This window comes from Sylvia atricapilla, chromosome 6 (genome assembly GCF_009819655.1).
Source record: "Sylvia atricapilla isolate bSylAtr1 chromosome 6, bSylAtr1.pri, whole genome shotgun sequence".
Classification (NCBI taxonomy): Eukaryota; Metazoa; Chordata; class Aves; order Passeriformes; family Sylviidae; genus Sylvia; species Sylvia atricapilla.
The window spans coordinates 6494348-6513483 of NC_089145.1; the positions used below are offsets into that span (position 1 = coordinate 6494348).

Below are 19136 nucleotides of genomic sequence, written 5' to 3' on the forward strand. Positions count from 1 at the left end.
AGTATTTGAAGATGAGCCATTAAGAAAAAAAGAAAAGCAAAATTTGAAAAGAGTTCGGTGAAATGTTCTATTAAGTACTTTTTATTCATTTGAAGAAAGTAATAAAAATGAAGTCCAAGAAATAGCCACTAAGTTATGGACATGAATGTGGTTGGAAAATACCACTTTGGTATCTGAGGAAGGAATTTCACCCTACAGTGGACATGCTGAAGATTCCTTTTAGATTTTCCTCAAATTTTCACACCTTAAAGGTTATCATTATTTTACCAGATGGATTGAATTTTAGGTATAGTCTCTCTATTTTTGTCTTCAGGAGATAGTTCTTTTATCACTTCCCTGGGTGTAGAGAAGGCAGGAGTCACCTGCTTTTTAGCTCCTGCTTATTTCTCAGGGAATCACAAGGCCTAAGTGATCAAGATGTTTCTGAATATAGCAGAAATTTGCCTTCACCTTGACAGAATAGATTAAAAAGTATTATAGAAATTTAAATTTCTATAAATTTGTGGTTAGCGAACAAATTGAGTTTATACAATCATCCGGTGTCAATGAAGCATAAATCCAGGTCTTAAATAAAGCTTTACCAACCTACTTCTTAATTATTTCCTAGCACATAAGATTACAAGACATTTGCTTCTCATTAACTCCGGCAGGGGCAGGATTTATTCTTTAAAGCTTTTTCTTCTCTTGTCTCTGGCTGTGAAGTACAGTCATGTTCTCTCACAGCACAGCATGTAGGTGGGGAGGTTGGTCAGCCTTGCAGCACAGGACTCTTGTGACAGACAGGGTTCAGGGCTGTGGAGGTGCCAGCAGGAAAAGCCTCCAAACTCGCCAGAACTTTACAGGGGAAAAAAAACACAGTTTAAAAATTTGAGTGGTCTCTTGGCTCTCCAGTTTCCCCACTCCCCCAGCCAACAGTCTTCCCCAGGAGCTGGGCTCCCACTGGCTCTACCCTGATACTTCAGCCTCCAAGAGAAAAAAAAAAAATTAAAATCTTCATTTATTATTGTTGGGATATAAATTGTTATTCCTTTTCGTGCTACTGACTGCAATACCAGTTGTTCTTTCTGCTCTCTGAGTAGATGATCACAGTTAGAGCCTTTCCTTCCTACCATTAAAAATGATACATGCTTGCCTGTGCATTTACAGTGCTTTAAAATAATAGTTCTAGACCAATTTGGGTTTGTAGGCTGCGTGCAGATGCACGCTGGCTGCAAGAAACAGGAATTGCATCAAGAGCATAACTGCCTTCAGGCTCCTAATTAAATAGCCTTCAAGTAGCCATCTGCAGATACTTTAAAAAGAAATTGCACAAATACATTAACTCCTTAGTTGTCCTGGAAGTGAGAAATCTGAAAATATGCACAAGTTCAAACAATGCACATGAGTCACCATTCGTGGAGGAATTTAGGAGCCACGGGGATGTGCACTTGGTTCAGTGATGGCCTTGGCAGTGCTGGATTAATGCTTGGGCTGGAGCATCTTAGAGGTCTTTTCCAGCCTAAATAAATCTAGAATTCTATGTGATTGTGGTGTTTCACAAGGCAGGATCAGGATTCCTGGAACTGGATGTTCTTTCCCTTTTCTCCTCATTTTGAGTCTTCTCTCCTGTATTAAAGTGCCAGTGTGATCTTAAAAATTCCAGCTGATGCTAAAAAGATGTGTGTGACCAAGTCCATGGTAAAGGTTTCTGTTTCCTCTCTGGCCAGCTGGTAGGGCTCTTTATTTGGTTACATCTCTATTAGGAAAAAAGTTCAACAAGGAGAGCTACAAAGAGGCAGCTCAGAAATTAATACTCTGTTCCCTGTATGAGTCCCTTTGTTGCCTTGTGCAATATTGCCTCACTTTGGGCTTTCCATCTCAAAAATCTGCAGGGGAAAATGCAAATAAAGAAAAGCGAGAAGGATATCTTATAAAGAAAAGTGAGAAGGACATCTTAAGTGCAGAACATCTGTGATACCAAATTAAAATTGAAATCTTCAGCTTGGAAAATGATGGCTGAAGGGGTGTGTGTTGAATTTGGTTTGTTATTAAGAGATTGGTTATTCATTCCTTCTCTTAGCACAGTGCTGTAAAGGCACCCAAGGAACTTACTGACTGATTCAGCAGCGGCTCTGAAACAACTGCAAAGAACTGAATTTCTGAACACAAGAGGATTTTTCCTTACAGACAAAACGTGTCAGTGGATTCAGTAGCAGTTAAGGGAGTTAATGGTAGAGAGGCCACAGCAGGCAAAATCATGGTCTGACTGCAGTTTCCATCTCTGGAATATCCATCTCTGCTGATTTCCCAGAAGGTCCAAAGATGTAGCTGGGGAACAATCACTGTGTATCTGTCTCCTCTTTTCATTCTTTGCAGTAAACAGTGCCTGTGGTTGCAGCCAGGGCTGGAGCACACCATTAGACAGAGCCTGGCTCTGACTCACACCACTTATTTTTATGTTCTTAGTGCAGTTTAGTCCTTAATGCCGAACTAGAAAGATGATTTTAATTGAAAATATGATTACCCAGAGAAAGCGAATGGGTGTGAGGTTTGATTTTACTTTCTTGTGGGTTTTTTAAATTGTCTTAAATTCCTTTAGAAGCCAACTTAGACCTTATTTACTTCTCTTTCCAGTATTGCCTTAGGATATAATGTCAGTGGGAAAGCAGAACCCATTTATTATGAATGTAGAATTGCAGTAGGTAATTAGAGAAAAATGGCAGCTTTTCTAAACTTTTTTTTTTTTTTTTTGGCTGGAGGACTTAGAAGAAAGAAAAAGTGATTTTATGCTATTTCATATGATTTGTGTTCAGTTACCTAAATTTTGAATGAAAGTTTCAGTTCAGTACTATTTGTTTCTAAAAATAAAGGAAAAGTAATTTTGCATGTTTCAGTAGCAGAAAGAATAGCTTCAGGTACTTTTTTCAATACTGTAATAAACAATGAAATGATGCTATATTTGTATGTAAATCCTGATGCCTGAGTGGTGGTAACAACCTTGAGAATCACAGAATAGTTGGGGTTGGAAGGGACTTCTGAAGATCATCTAGGCCATCAGTGTATAATTTATTCCTTCATTTAATTTAAATGCAAAAATTGCTTGAAACTAATCCTTTTCCGGAAAGTTTTGTGGCCATGTTATGGGAGAACAAACTTTGCCTGGTTAAAAACCTGTCATTGCTTTAAAGAAAGAGCAAGAAACCCTGCAGGGGAAGGGGATGTTTGGCTCATTGATGAACTGATACAGTCAGCAGAAGGAAGGTACAGCTGCATTTACAGGACACTTCACAGGCCTAAAATTAGACAATGTTTTTTATCTTGGGTCCTCCACATCTTTTCCTGGAGCATCTGGTTACACACTGGAGTTGGGTGTTATGGAGATTCCCATCTTGGTCTGCTGCTTAAATAAACCAAAAAAACCCCACCCCTCAATCTTACCTAAAACTGAAGATTAAATACTTAGATTTAATTTTGTTATCTCGTCTCCATTTCTTGGGACTTTTTTTTTTTACTCTTGAGCAAGCCCTTCTGCAAGAATTTTAAGATAAACTGTGCAGAGAAATATTTCGTTCGGAACAGACCTTCATCAAAACTTTTTTAAGCTTCCTTGGCCACACTTCATTTTCCCAAACAAACAAGTCTTATGAGAATTGTAAAACAGCTTTACCAAATCCAAGGTTGTGGATTGTATCAGCTGGCAATGCATGCTTCAAACAGTACGTTATTGGTGCAATAAGAGAATTAAGTTTATGATGGATGATGAAATTTGTGGAAAGTATTTCTTCAGCAGATTAGTGGTTGGCAGTGGATGATTTATGAGGATTCCACTCTGTGTTAGTGCACTTACATTCATTGTGTTTATTTTCTTTCTTTTAGTGCATGGTTCTTCCCTCTCTTTGGTGTCCAGTACATCATCCATTTATTCCACAGTGAGTAGAATGGAATGAAGAGTTTATTTGTTCATCAAAATTATTGAATTGACTGGTTTTGCTGTGCTAGTTTTGCCATTCAAGGAGCAGGAAAAATGCAGTTTTCATTTGACTGTATTCTGAATGCTAGCTAGGAAAGGAATGTTTATGTTCTTGAAGATGCCTGTGGATATTTAGCAGTATCTTCATTAAAAACAGACTTCAGTGGTCTAAAAGCAGCCCTTGACTTTTTGAGTCTGTATTTTATGCTGTGCTAAGTAAGTTTTGCTACAAAGCATCTCAGTAATTAGGAGGAGATTTGAACTTCATTATTTAGAGCATCCCAGAATTTGCTGAATAAAGTCATCCCATCCTTATATTAATGATTTGCTACTACTAAAGAAGTTTCTGTCCACTTTTTAATGCACAGATATTCATAATTCTAAAAAAAAGACCATTTATTCGCTCTGCCAGTTACATTTTCTCCACAAGTGTGTATTCATTTGGTTATCTGATCCTAAAATAAGGCTTACTGGAGTTTGAAAGTCCAGGGGAGCACTCAGAGCTTCAGATTCTGTGCTTGCTGCACGAGTGGCCCCAACAGTGCATTTGGGTGGGTGTAATCTTCCTGGTGGCTGGGCATATTTACTTGGAAACAGTGGGAGTGTGTGACTTCCCACCCCATACTTCTCCTTGGCTGATAACTGTGGTTAGAAACTGGCCATAGCAGCCACAATTCTGTCATGCTGACCACGGTGGATGGTCAGTACATCCACCTTGGCATCCTCATAACTGGCTGTGTGTCCTCCATTGCCACAGTGCCTGGACCCAAGTGGGAGGAATTTTTAATTTTGTGGGGTTTTTTTCCACATTACTTTGGAATGCAAAAAAATGTGACTTCCTTCCCATGGAGAGCTGAGCATGGATCAAAGGGAATTGCCTAGTTCTGTGGCAGTCCTGGTTCTTCAGAGCCTCGTGCTCCTTGAGGACAGAGCCAGGACTTCTTCACACTTCTGTGATTTGGATCAGAGGTGCACTGGCCAGCAGGCTGCAAGGTGGACCCCAAATTCCTTCCTGCAGAAGGAAGTACATCCAGCAGCCTGTTTTCCTTTTCCTTAAGAGTAAATAAATTAGGAGCTTAAATTAGACTGAGTATGGATGTGGGAATCCAAAATAAGGAATCCACATTAGAGCTTTTGAAATACAAAAAGAGAATTTGCATAAATTTATTAGGCTGGTTATGTTGTAACAACCTCACGTGCTTCCTTTTATTTTACAGCCTGAAGAGAAGTGCCAGTCAGAGGTAAGAGCACATCCTCTTTGACAAGCATAAATGACACTCTGCACTGTGTGTCTTGCTGTTTTATTTTTCCTTGCTATGATGCACTCAAGTGCTCTCTTCAAACCCACAGATCCGCAAGCTGCGGAGAGAATTGGATGCGTCCCAAGAAAAGGTGTCAGCTCTGACAACTCAGCTGACTGCTAACGTGAGTACAACTCTGAGAGCCAACATGGACCTGGAATGCATTTAATGCAACAATTACCACCCAGTTTTTATAAGTGACAAAAAGATTTCCTATGTATAACATTCAGTTTGTACTACTGATGTGTTTAAAGAAATGGCTGCATGCAAGTGTGGGACAAGTCCAAAAACAGTTTCCTCTGCCCTGTCCCACTAAATTATCTGACACCTTTCTTTAAAAACTGAGTTAGAGTATTAATTTGGATTCATACGTATGTAAGCCATCTTAAGGTCCTGAGAAAATCATGGAGGACAGGGTCTTTTTTTATAAATAGTGTCTTGCTTTGACATTTGGATGGAATGAAATACAGATAAATGTTATAATTGGTAGGAATAACAGTTAATAGAAACTTGTACTGAAATGCATTATGTTTTTCTGTTGCACAAAGATGTGAGTTGATATGATAGATAGTACTGGCATAAGGGGCTCCAGAAACTAATTTAAAGTTAAGCCTAAAGAGTGGAGATAGTTTTTGTCAGTGTAGACAATACTTCTGCTTGTTCCTTTCAGGAATCGGAGGGATAAGTAATTTAAGACACTTGGGGGGAAAAAAATACTTGGAATCCAGGAGGTGCTGAGGTAATACTGTATGACCCTGTGCAAGTTTATTTGTGTGTTCTGTGCTACAGTCACAGATAGCAGGAATCTGCAACACAGAAGCTTGCAAGGAAAATAAGCAATTCTAGAGTAAATAAGCTGCAGATGAATAGTCAGCAGATCAGATCATACTGACATCCTGGTTTATGGGAATGAATAAACAGCAGAACATGTGCTGCTTGAAAGGGGCATTCCTGTCCATCAGCTCTAGGAATAGGGAGAGTGCAAAGGAAAGGAAAAGACAAAGGAAAGGACAGGTTTCACCTGTGCAGTATCACAGGAAAGGTTCAGGGAGAAATCTGTGCTGTCCACTGCAGGCATCACAGTGCTTCATTCAGCTTGAAAATGGGAACGGAAAACCAAGAACACAATTAAAACAGAGAAGTCAAATAAAAGGGCTTTGACTGCATGAAACCACTTAGTCACTGTCCCAAGAGGAAAAGAAAGCAGTTTAAACATCTTTCAAAAGTTAAATCTTCTATTTGCCTTTCAAACATAAAGGGGATGGATACACGGGTTGGTTTTCCCCCAGAAGTTTCTTTTGCTTGTGGGAAAGCAGGACCAGATTCTCTTGCACAGGTTTTTAATGATGTTGTTAAATAACCCAGCTTGTGTCCTTCAAACAAAGAGCTTGTCAGCTGAGCAGCTCATTTGGCTCTGCCTTGGCTTTATTGCATTCTCCTTGCCACAGTTCAGGGTCACTGGGCTGGTGCTCAGCACAGGCTGCTCACTGCCTGGCCCAGCTGCTCTTCATCTGCCCAAGAATTTCGGTGTGGTTACTGCCACTCTCTTTGTGGAGAACAGTTTTTAATGTGCACTCCTGTATGTTTTTGTTTGGATTTGGGTTCTTGCGGGTTTTTCTTGTGGGCTTTTCTCAAAATAAAAAAAAAAAAAAATTGGCATATCATTTGTTATTTTGATAATACTCCATTTTTGCTTCGTTCACTTTGCTAAAATTTCGCGGTGTTTTATTCATGCTATTTAAGCTTCTTAGACTCGAGGCTGCCCCTGGTTTGTCCATAAACTGGCAAAAGAGATGTCCTTATAACTGTCCCAGTATTAAATTTCAGTCTCTAGCCACCTCTTTGCAGAGAACATGCCCTTTTTCCATGTAAAAGGCAAGGTCTGCTTCCAGAAAGATTGAGATTAATAAATGCTGTTAGTTAAGACACTTGGACCTTTCTTTTAGACATGATTCCTTTAAGGAATAAAAGGTAATTAAAACTTAGACAATTCAAATTAATCTCTTCAATTTACATTTTTTTTCCCCTGACTTTCCTTGCATAGTCACTGCAGTTGTTGATGCTTCTCAAGCCATCAAGGGCAAGAATTTGGAAACATTTTGCTTTAGCTATAGAAAGTGAAGATACATTTTTTTCCATTGCTCAGTGAGCAATTTCGAGATAGGAATAATTGCAAGATCCGGTTTTGAAAGAACAGCTGGTTTTTCAGGCTCAGGTCAAACCATTCAGGGTTTTGTATCCTGTTACTAATCCATGCAGTCCTGCTTGCCAGTTTATTTTTTGCTTTTGAAAAGTATTGCTGAGGGTCCCTGAATATCAGCTTTGTTGTTCCCTGTTCATCCTCCCCAACAGAAGCTGTGCGCTCTCTGTTTTTAAAATAAATATTTAGATTTTCCTATGTGTGTAGTGTTAGGTTTTGAATTACTTTTTGCCGTTTTCTCAGTCTCAGCTCTGCTTATTTTCATTGGGGCTGATGGGAATGAGAGCTGCACATCCCTATGTTATTGTACTGCTCATGTTTGTTTTCATTGTGAATGTGAGAACAGTTATTTAGGATAAGTCAACTGTGTGCTGCTGATGAATGACTCTGGAATAGCTCTGTGAAAGGTTTTGCTATTCAGTGTTTTATTTTTTTAGGTGAGAAAATGTCATTTTCTGCTTGGAAAGATTTTACAGTTTTACTTGTCATTGTGCATATAGAATTATCTTTAATAAAGAAATAAAGCTATTTTTTCTATGGTTAGTGTAGATTATTATGGCTAATGAGACAAATATTGAAATATACCTGTGATCACTTATGTGTGCACATGCATATGAATACCCATGAAACAGTGCCATGTCATGGCACTAGAAATACAATTTCTTACATTCTTTTCCATCTTCTCAATCTGCTTTTCCTTCCTTTTGCTTCTCAGTCATTTTCAATTCCTAGCTCATGCCTTTCATGTAATGGACACTGGGTGCTTCCTGGGAAAAAGATTTGACACTCTTCTCCCAAGAAGCACAGAGAAATCTTTTTTTTTCCTTCCTTGGGAAAAGAAAAATGGGTAATTGGCCAAGCAGCAGGAATTTTAGATGATATGTAATAAGCTGACCTTGGTTGGAAGTAAGGTGCACTCAAATATTGGAGAAGTCTTTGAGTTGAGTGCAGGTGTATCAGCTGGCAAACCTGGCTTTCCTGGTGGGCTAAACACAGTGAGAACCTCCACCTCTGTGGCTGCCAGTATCTTCTTGCCTTAGTTTTCCACAAGGAAGATAGTGGTTTAGTTGGAGGGAAGTTTCTGCATGACTCTTGTCTATCCAAAAACTTGATTTGTGTTTTATTGTTGGCAAGCATTTCCATAATGTGTGCTCTACTCATTTGACCTGTTCTAAGCAGTGTTGTTTTCTCTGCACCATTTACACAACAAACAATGCCATGCACTGGGTGGACTGATTAAATACTGCAGAAATACTCCTTTTTGGGGGAAGAGAGCAAAACAAACTCCTCTTGTGTGGTTTGATTTCAGGCTCACCTGGTGGCAGCGTTTGAGCAGAGCCTGGGGAACATGACAATCCGACTGCAGAGCCTGACCATGACAGCAGAACAAAAGGCAAGCTTCAAAAGGATTGGGGAAGTCTTAATTTCTGTTTCCAGCATTGCTGCTCCTTCTGTAGTTGTGTGGGGGAAAAACTCACATACACAACTTGCCTTAGCTCCCTGACTTGTGGTGACTGAGTAAAATGTAATAAATAATTTGTATAAAACACTCATTTTCTGCACTGGGATTTTGTGGCAACTGATCAGGTTATTCCTATCAGTTGTTGCTTTGGACACAAGTCTTCAGTGTTGCGTATGTCTGCAATATATTTCATCCCAGTGCAGCCATACACGGGCATGTTTGAAAGAAACACCAAGAATACTTACAAGACTGGCAGCATTGTGTTTTTGGACAGTACACTTGAATAGGCATTATTTCTGCATTACAGAATACATGCCTTTTTTTGTGTCATAATACCCAAGCTGTTTTGCACCCTGTTGAGGGTGTGCTTCCCCAGGTATCCCAAACCTCATTTATATTCCATTTATATTTATATGCCATAAATTCACTATGAACTACCAAAACTCAGATGGGAAAGCAGCGTCTTTGGAGTTCTTCTCCCATGTGCTGTCATAGGGTTTTTTTTTCCCTTATTCAAGGACTCAGAACTGAATGAGTTAAGGAAGACAATTGAACTCCTGAAGAAACAAAATGCTGCTGCTCAGGCTGCCATCAACGGAGTCATCAACACACCTGAGCTCAACTGCAAAGGTGAGAGACAAGCACCACATGCAGAGACTCCAGGGCTCTCCAGTGGGGCTTCAGTCCTCTGGGGAATAGCTGATGTAACCATCAGAGTTACTCAGAGTAACCCAGTAATTTACACTGGGATAAATCTGCTGAAGGCAAAGTTTGAAGCATCTCAGGTTTTAGTCTCGTCACAAGAAACAAGGATTTGAAATATGCAATACATCCCTTGGAATGAGTGATTGTCAGAGTCCCTAAATGTTTCTTTAGGATTGCGTGATTAATACCATTCATCAGATTTCCTAGATGATTTTGACACTGCCTCTGTTCATATCCAGGTCCTGGAGCTGCTCAGCCCACGGACCTGCGGATCCGGCGGCAGCACTCCTCAGACAGCGTCTCCAGCATTAACAGTGCCACCAGCCACTCCAGCGTGGGCAGCAACATCGAGAGTGACTCCAAGAAAAAGAAGAGAAAGAACTGGGTGAGTGTCTTTTAGCAGACTGTGTGAGATTTATATGAAATTGTCAGGACATGCACAGTGAAATCCACCCAGCCGCTGCTCCCTGCCTCGTGCAGCAGGTCAGCACGAGGACTGTGCACTGCTTAAATCCTGGGTAAACTCTCCTGTGAAGCCTTAATTGAGTTGGAAGTGATGTATATCCTTGTGTTGACCCTGCACAGGATTGAATTTTAGCTTGACAGCTAGAAGGCCAGCCTTAAATTAGAAAGAGCTGTCAAAGATCAGTCTTGGCTAAAGGGATGTCCAGCCCCTTAAGGAAAATGTGGCTTCTGTCATCAAAGTAAAACAAACCCACAAGAGAAGATCATTCTTATGGGTTTGTTTTTTGGTTTTACCTCATAGGGTTTTCTTATAAGTGAACATATTAAACACTTTAAGAACTCTTTGTCCAGCACTAACTTGGAGTTCTAAGAATAACACACACACACAAAAAAAACCAAAAACAAACAAACAAACAAAAACAACAACAAGAAAAAAAAAAACCAAAACAAAAAAAAACCCTGATCTTTATACGTTTTTCATGATGGACATCTCTTTTGGAAGTTTTTGCAATGCTCACCTGTCATTTCCCGTTTTTCCCTCTTTGCTCATCACGTACTCTGTACAAGGTACCCTGTACTGGAGGAAAGGTACATTATCTTCAACTCCATTTTCAATTAGAACATAACTGCCTTAGTGACCTAGTGTAATTGTAGTTTGGACTGAAGTCCCTAGATCCTTTACTGTAGCCAGTAAAACAATCCACCCCTTTCTTCCCATTGAATTTAAATCTCCCTGGATCTCTTGGGTGTACAGATAAATCTGTAGAGATGCAAAATCTGGTTAGAGCTGGTAAAAGCTTCATTTGTATTTGCACAATATCCTCTCAGAAATGTTGATGAAACTCCTGAACTGTAAGAAGGAGCTTCCTGAACAAGTTCTTGGTTTTATTTCTCTCTTTTCTCAGAGGTATCATTTTGGTGTCTCTTGGTATTGCCAGCTGCTTCACAAAAGAAGCATTTCCATTCTGCCCCTTAAATAATTGGTTCTTCTCCAAATCCTTGTGCTGTTAGTGTATAGACAGAGTAAATTGCTGTAACTTTTAAATTTCTAGCAACTCTTAGTTTGTGACACAAAACTTATGTAGTCATTAAGCTTTGGGTAAGATAAAGACTTTTTTAAATTCTTGTTTAGCTTCTATTCATTGTTATTGTAACCTAGTGGATATGGTCCAGCATCAGCCTGCATTTCTCATCCATCAGATAACTATCTTTGAAGAAGGTTAAGAGAACATTTCCTTGTTATAAAGATAAATAAATAAAGTTTTCATGAAGTAGGAGAAACAGGACAGTATTTTTATGTTGTTATTAAAAATGAGTGCATCATTGCTGTGAAATGAAGGTTTGAAATTAAAACACTATTGAGAAGAAAATGTGAGTTGAATCTGATTCACACATTCTCTGTTCCACCAGTGCTGAGGAAGTTCTCAGCCAAGATCCTTGTGTTCTGTGTAGAAGCAACGCAGCTGTCCATTCAGAGCTGAAACATGAGATTTTCAACATTTCTCATTGTAGGAGTATTTGTCTAGCTTAAAAACAGCTTTCAGCTCATATTAAGCCAGCCTGTGTACGGTATGTAATTTGCAATGGCATTAAAAGGTGTGTATTGAGTGTCTGAGTGGGAAGGAAGCCATGAGGATCGAGTCCAGACCTTGATTCCAAGGGGGTTTAACTTTTAGGACTCCCTAAAAGTGAAACCACATACCTGAGAACATTGTCCAAATGCTTCTTGAGCACTTGAATTGTAACTTTGGGGTAACATCAGTTTAATGACATGAATATTACTTCTTGTTTGGAAAATGGCAGTCACATTACCGAAGGTTATTTTAGTTGCAGGTAGGTAGAGAAGTTGCAGTCTTCTCAGGTAGTGAAATACCTGTTCCTGTAATGAAAAGATACATTTTTAACTTGGCTCTTAGCCAAAGCACTCTGCCTGAACTTAGGAGAAGATGCAATTTAAATAGTTTGGATCTGGTGTCTTCCTTAGGTAATGCAAAAAATGGCCATCTGTGGTTTGAGACACCTGGTTTTGGAAAACGCAGGGTTCCGGCTTTAAAGTAACTGTTTGTCTTTGTTAATCATTGCTCGTGTTTGTCTTAGAAATCCAGAACTTCCTTATCAGTGGCTTTATCTGTTAAAACATGTCTTTTTTCCTTCCCCCACTTCCTTTTGCTTGCACTTCTTCCGGCAGGTCAACGAGGTAAGGAGGAGCTACTTTAACTGGGGAGGTACAAAGCTAACCCACCATTGACACCACTAACCCTGCCAGCACCATTAACCTGGCCTGGGCCCTGTGCCAGCACAGCTGCAAGCTGTCACCATGCTGCTGTAAAGCTTGTTGCACTCAACAGAGTTTGCTGTCAAATAGCTCTTAAAAAATAGGAAGCATCCATAGCCACTCCTATTGACCTTATTAATCTGATAAATCTGATAAAATGGTTAAAGAAAAAAAAAAAGCTTTTTTTTGTTTGTTTTCCATCTGTCTTAACTATGTGTGTGAGTACGGCTGTAGCATCTGGAGTATTTGCATGTTGAGAGTTTTTACCTTTATGGCTTTTTTTGACTGGTTTCACTCTTAATGATGGACCTGCTGCTGTGGTCTTGTTTTTTTTTTTTTTTTCCAGTTACGCAGCTCCTTCAAGCAAGCTTTTGGGAAAAAGAAATCTCCCAAGTCAGCATCTTCTCATTCTGACATTGAGGAGATGACTGATTCTTCCTTGCCTTCCTCACCAAAGCTACCACACCACAACACCACTGTTTCAACACCACTGCTGAGAGCTTCCCATTCCAACTCCCTGTAAGTGATGTTTGTAGTTTTTAGACAAAAAACGGCGTGGAAGACATCTTACTGCATTGGTAGAGAGAAGGCAGAGGAACAGAGATGCTGAATTCATGTGTCCAGAGGTTTAAAGATGCATAAGCTGACTCCCAGCCCAGTACCTTTGCATTAGTGTCCAGAAAGCCAAAAATCATTGTGTCAGTACTGAAGTGTAAATATTTCATTGAGTTGCTCTCTCAGCATAATGTACTGAGTATCAAGAATATTTATAACCAGGGTGACCTTGAGGTGCCAAAGTAATTGGATCTCTTCCTATTAATTAAAAAAAACCAGGTTAAATCTGGGATTTTATTTCTCTCGTCTAAACACAGCACATATTGTATTAATCTGCTGTGATAAGTTCCCAATTCTATCGACAAATTCAGATAAAGGAAAGGAAATCAAACACTGTGATTTAGTGATACAGATGAGTTCATCTAACTTGTGCCTGGTGAATGGAGATGATCCACCCCTCTTTCCTTCTGTAGCTCCCCAGCCACCTGTGCCTGGTTCTTCCCATGGCCACCTGTGAAATAAAGTTGAACAATTCCCTTGCCACGCTGTTTCGAGTCTGAACGCACATTTTAGAAAGTACATGGAAAATTTAGTAAAGCAGCTTTTGGGTCAATTCCATCAGTAGCTTTGTCCCTTGAGCAGGATAAATAAATACAGAGAGTTGTAACAGGCCAGTACTGTGAAACCTGTAATCACCAGACAGCCTCCTGACCTTGGGAGGTCGTGCAGAGCTTCCAGCCTGATTTCAGAACAAATGCGTTGGAGTAGTTCCCCTCCACTTGTTTTCACATGAAGAGGTGAAAACAATAGCAATAGTTTCCAGCTGTATAACAGTGATGAAATGTCAGTAGCAGAAGATAATCCCCCATGATTTTTGTTTCAAAGCTTCTTCTGTCTCTTGAGCCTACCACAGTGCATTTCTGGTGACTACAGTGAGTTGTGCTTTAGAACTCTCAGGCCAGAAAATTGTCAAATGATGATGCCATCTGTCATCAGCCAAAATGCTGTGTGGGTACATCTCACCTTGCTATGGAAGCCAAAAGGATAAACATGAACAAGGAATAAATATGTGAACTGGGGGAAGGATAGAGCACAAGTAAAACTAGTGTGTTTTGGCTTTTTGGTGGGGAAGACATCTCTCATTAACCTAATAAAGGGGAAGACATGTTAGGTAAAATCTCCCTTAAAGCATGCAGCTGTGTGGTTGATCTTTATACAGATACAGTTACAAATGTGCTGAAATGTCCTTACTCAGAAACTTTTTTTTTTTTTTTTTTTTGTGGATGGAGGGAAGAAAAATGCCACCAAAAATTTTTTAAGCTTGAGTTCTTTAAAGTGAGCAGGAATTTATCATGCTTGAATAGGTGTAGAGTTCCAAAGCCCTCCAGAGCAGTTCAGGGAAACCCAGCTGTGCACACCTAGTGAGCTTTAAATCTGTCTGTGAACTCATCAATCTCCAACCAACTGCTGTTAAATGCTTGCACCCCTTTAATTTACTTAGATTTTGGCTTTAGAAGCTTTCCTTTATAGCAACTACTGTGGAAAAAAATGAGGACTATCCAGTAGCAGGTGATTTCAGATAATTCTGTTTCAGATGCTGATTTAAAGAAAAACAACCCTCAGACATCTTTGTTTCATTAAACTCTAAAATTTCCATGACCTGTTTAATATCTGATTTGTGGTGCCACCAATTCAACAAGCCAGAACTGCTACCTGCTTCAAGCAGGATAAGAAGAGCTTTATTCCTCTGCTCCTAATAAACCCTGGAGAAGCACCATAAGGAAAGAAATGAGTGTGTGTTTGTTCATGTCCTGCAGTATGACCTGTTTAATATGTGAATTGTGGTACCACCAATTCAACAGGCCAGAATTCCTACCTGCTTCAAGCAGGATAAGAAGGGTTTCATTCCTCCTTTTCGAATATATTTTGGAGAAGCACCCTGAGGAAAGAGCAAGTGTGTGTTTGTCTGTGTCCCACGGTATGACCTGTTTAATATCTGATTAGTGGCACCTCTAATCCAACAAGCTGGAATTGCTACCTGCTTCAAAGCAGGATGAGCAGGGCTTCATTCCTCCTCTCCTAATACAACCTGGAGGAGCCCCCTGAGGCAGGCAACAAGCGTATGTTTGTCCATGTCCTCCTGCAGGATCTCAGAGTGCACGGACAGCGAGGCCGAGACGGTGATGCAGCTGCGGAACGAGCTGCGGGACAAGGAGATGAAGCTGACGGACATCCGCCTGGAAGCTCTCAGCTCTGCCCACCAGCTGGACCAGCTGAGAGAGGCCATGAACAGGATGCAGGTGAGGAGCTGTAGGAAAGGAGGCAAAAAGCTCCCCTGTCATTTCTTAAGCTGCACCAGGGAAATACAGGTTGGAAATTAGGAAAAAGTTTTTTATAGAAAGGATGATGAAGTTCTGGAATGGTCTGCCCGGGGAGGTGGTGGAGTCACCATCCCTGGATGTGGTACTCAGTGCCATGGTTTAGTTAAGATGTTGGCCTCAATGATCTTGGAGGTCTCTTTTAACCTAGTCATTCTGTGAATTCTTTTTAAGTGCAGCTAACAGGTAATTTGCAAGTTTCCCTTAGCTAACAAGCAATTTGCTAATTCCTGTATTTTTTGCTAGTTCACTGTTTTGAGAATGAGGAGTTCCTGTAGCACAACAATCTGTTCTGAGGGTGAAAAACAAAAGCACCTGTGTAAACGATAAGATTTGTCTCATGAGAACCCACAAAAGAAAAATGTAAACGTGTCTAGAGAGAGAAAATTTGGTAGACATACACAATAGCCCTTACTGACCAATGAACTGAATTTCACTGTACTGCTGACCAGTTAAGTTTAACACAGTGCCTTCTGGTATTTCCTACAAGTACAAGCTTTGGGACTAATAAAGGAGCCTTCTGAAAACTTTTACTGTGTCACTCTCTGTGTCTCAGCCGCCTTTACAACGACAAGGAGCAGCCACCCCACATCCTGCAGCCTGTGCTGATGTGGCCAGCCACCCCCACAGTGAAATCTGAAGTTTCTGAGTGCTTGCTAAGGGCTCTATTTAGCTTTGTGCCAGTGTTAAACCTTCATTAAAAGAGTCTGCTTGAACACCTGACTTTGCTGCCCTCAGCTGCAGCTTTTTCAGCCCCAAGATGGGGACAGCATTTTCTTGGCTGTCAGAATGTTTCTGTGCTCTCTGTTTAGGTTGCTACATTTCAGTGTTAGTGAATTCCAACATATTTTAAGATATGTTGAAAAGGTTTACAGAAAGGATACAGTAATAACTAAAATCCTTAATTAAAACATTATGAAAACAGCATTTCTGCTAAACTACCATTTATTCTTAAGTTTCTTACGTTGCCATCTCATAATCATGTTTTCACTGTGTCTTCTAATGTCTGACTTGTCTTTTCCAGAGCGAGATTGAAAAGTTAAAAGCGGAGAACGATCGGCTGAAGTCTGAAAACCACGGCAGCTGCAGCAGGGCTCAGTCTCAGGTTTCCATCTCCTCCTCTCCCAGACACTCAGTGGGGCTCTCTCAACACAGCCTGAACCTCACAGAGTCGACCAGTCTCGGTGAGTTTAATGAGAAGGGTGGTGGGGCAGGTTTTATCCTGCACTTGGAAGGTTAGGGCTGGTTAGCCATGGAAAAATGAAAGCGTGAGGATTATTAACAGCTGAGGTGTGGAAATATGTCACGAGCTGGCACAAAGCCTTCCTTTAAATATCATCGTAGGTCTGCTACACCCTCAGTCAGAGGTGTCCAATTATGATCTCAGCTCTGAAAAGTCATGTTTAAAGCCATTTAATGGTGCACATTTGCCAGGGGATATATCATAGGAAGGAAAATACAGAGTAACTGGCTAATAATTCTCAATGACCATCCCTTTTTAAGAGGGATATGTGGTGGGGAAGTCACTCAGCCTGGTTCTTGTGTTTTACCTTGGGGCATGTGAAGCCCAGACATGTTGTGTTAGACTCCAGGAAACCAGAATAGCCTCCATTGTCACTGAGCTCCAGCTGTGAAGCTGTTGATGTTTCCTGTCCACAGACATGCTGTTGGATGACACTGGAGATGGCTCTGCCCGGAAAGAAGGAGGCAGGCATGTCAAAATAGTTGTCAACTTCCAGGATGAGGTGAAATGGAAGGAGGTGAGTTTGTTTCATCCCCAGCTTTGAAATATAAGTGGCTTTGGAATGTGTGAGGGAATTCAAGTTTGCCAGGGAGTTTTAAGGATTTTCTCAGGGAAACAGTTCATTGGTGTGCTAACAGTGATAGAGAAGGCACTTGGCTACCTCCAGCTCCCTTGGAGCTGCTGAGAGGGACCAAAATGCCAGAAGCACCAGCCCTATGGAAGAACTTGACAAATCCAAACTGGGAAATCTATACTACATCATTCTAGTTCCAGCTGTCCTCTCTGGCACAACTACCCTGTTTAGAGTGACATCTCTCAGATGTTTCCCATCCACAAGTACGTGAAAAAATCTTAAATAGCCAAATGAGTTGCAAATATTGTAAACTTCCATCCCATCTCATCTGTTTAAATATTACATGTGTGAATGTATTATACAGTCTTTGCCAAGCAATGGCCTTGGCTATCTCACATTTTTGAGTACCTGTAAAAGTGTGTTTAAGAAGTAACTTCATGTCTTCCTGAGGGGTGGACAAATCAGAATGATGAGGAATAAAATGGACTCAGCAGATCTTTCCATTAAATACCGATTTTGCATTAATTATAAACAGTAAAACTGATGCTGATTGCAGTCAGAGCAAGTTTTAGTAACACTTCAAATCTTATGATAGAAATTAGTTTTCTCTTCAATTAATGTTTCACAGTGAGTGCAGCTGTAGAGAAACAGAAGAATTATATTTGTTCTGATTTCTTTTATCTGCCTTAAAAATCACTTCAAAATTCAAAATGCTGTGATACATCAAATATATAAATTCTCTTTCTATATTACTACTTTTACTAGAGCCATGTATCATTTCTGTATATATAGATTTCTATGCCCACAGCAGGATTTCTAGAAATAAAGAGGATAAACCTTGCAAATGTCACATCTTTGCTTGTGAAGTCATGGAAGAATGAACTTGACATCTACTTTTCTGTCTGGAATATTCCTAGGAGTCTTTCTGTCTCTTTGCTAAACTGTAGTCCTCTCAAAGATTTTTGAATTCTTTGTGGATTGATTAATAAATACCTTGAACTTAACATCACAGCCACCTGAGTAGATTTGAGGGTCCAACACTGTTGAAAATGTTTATTATGTGCAAAGGATTCCATATGCCATTCAGAATTCACCATATAGAGTAATAAGGATGTAATAAGGAAAATACACCATTATTTAGAAGTAAAAGGGGAAGGGGCAGGGAAGCCAGCATTTTAATTACATTAACCACACTTGTCTGATGGAGTTATTGCTGTGCCTTTAGGATTCCAGGCCTCACACCTTCCTCATAGGCTGCATTGGAGTCAGTGGGAAGACCAAGTGGGATGTTCTGGATGGGGTTGTAAGGCGCCTGTTTAAGGTCAGTGGGTACAAAACGCCGTGAGCTCGAGTTCTCCTTCGTGTGTTGGGTACTGTCACAGGAGAGGGCAATCCCCCAGTGCTGCCTGACCTCCTGTGTCCCTTTTCCACCCTAGGAGTACATAATCCACGTGGATCCCGTGAGCCAGCTGGGGCTGAACTCAGACAGTGTTCTGGGCTACAGCATCGGGGAAATCAAGCGCACCAACAGTGCAGAGACCCCGGAGCTGCTGCCCTGTGGGTACCTGGTTGGAGAAAACAACACTATCTCAGTCGCCATCAAAGGTAATCTCACCTGACCTGCCTAGTGGAGTTTTCACTGTGGAATTTTATCAGAGCTTGCTGTGTCAAGAAAGTCAGAGGAGTAGAAACTTTTTATTGAGCTGCTATTTCCTGTTCCTGCCGTTTACTTGCTTCCTTCTATTTTCATTCCATAAAGTCAGCACTTGGGGTATGCTAAGTCTGTAATTTCAGCAAGTTTTCAACCTGTAGCTCTAGGACTAATTACAAACTCCACAGATCTGGAGTTGTCCTGGAGAAGACCTCATTCCACAAGGGATGCAGTGGAGCTGTTTGAGCGGCAAAGTAATTTCCAAATGAGTCAAGCCTCAAAATTTCATTAGATCTTTGCCGTAGCTATAGTGGTTATTTCCTTCATGAAGGGTAAAAACAAAATTGATCTTGACTCACTTGCTTGATTGGTCTCACT

The 19136-nt window shown here is 40.5% G+C and overlaps 1 protein-coding gene across 2 annotated transcripts in view; it reads left to right on the plus strand.

Annotated features, from left to right (window-relative positions):
• Positions 1–19136, plus strand: part of NAV2 (neuron navigator 2) — a 211122-nt gene that overhangs the window by 178786 nt on the left and 13200 nt on the right. For both annotated transcript variants that reach the window (XM_066320538.1, XM_066320539.1), the window contains 12 exons: positions 3856–3908; positions 5167–5190; positions 5300–5374; positions 8760–8843; positions 9431–9542; positions 9857–10002; positions 12704–12876; positions 15059–15212; positions 16315–16474; positions 16950–17050; positions 18333–18428; positions 18544–18712. In XM_066320538.1, coding sequence (XP_066176635.1) covers positions 3856–3908; positions 5167–5190; positions 5300–5374; positions 8760–8843; positions 9431–9542; positions 9857–10002; positions 12704–12876; positions 15059–15212; positions 16315–16474; positions 16950–17050; positions 18333–18428; positions 18544–18712 — 1347 coding nt within the window. The remainder of the gene's footprint in view (positions 1–3855; positions 3909–5166; positions 5191–5299; positions 5375–8759; positions 8844–9430; positions 9543–9856; positions 10003–12703; positions 12877–15058; positions 15213–16314; positions 16475–16949; positions 17051–18332; positions 18429–18543; positions 18713–19136) is intronic.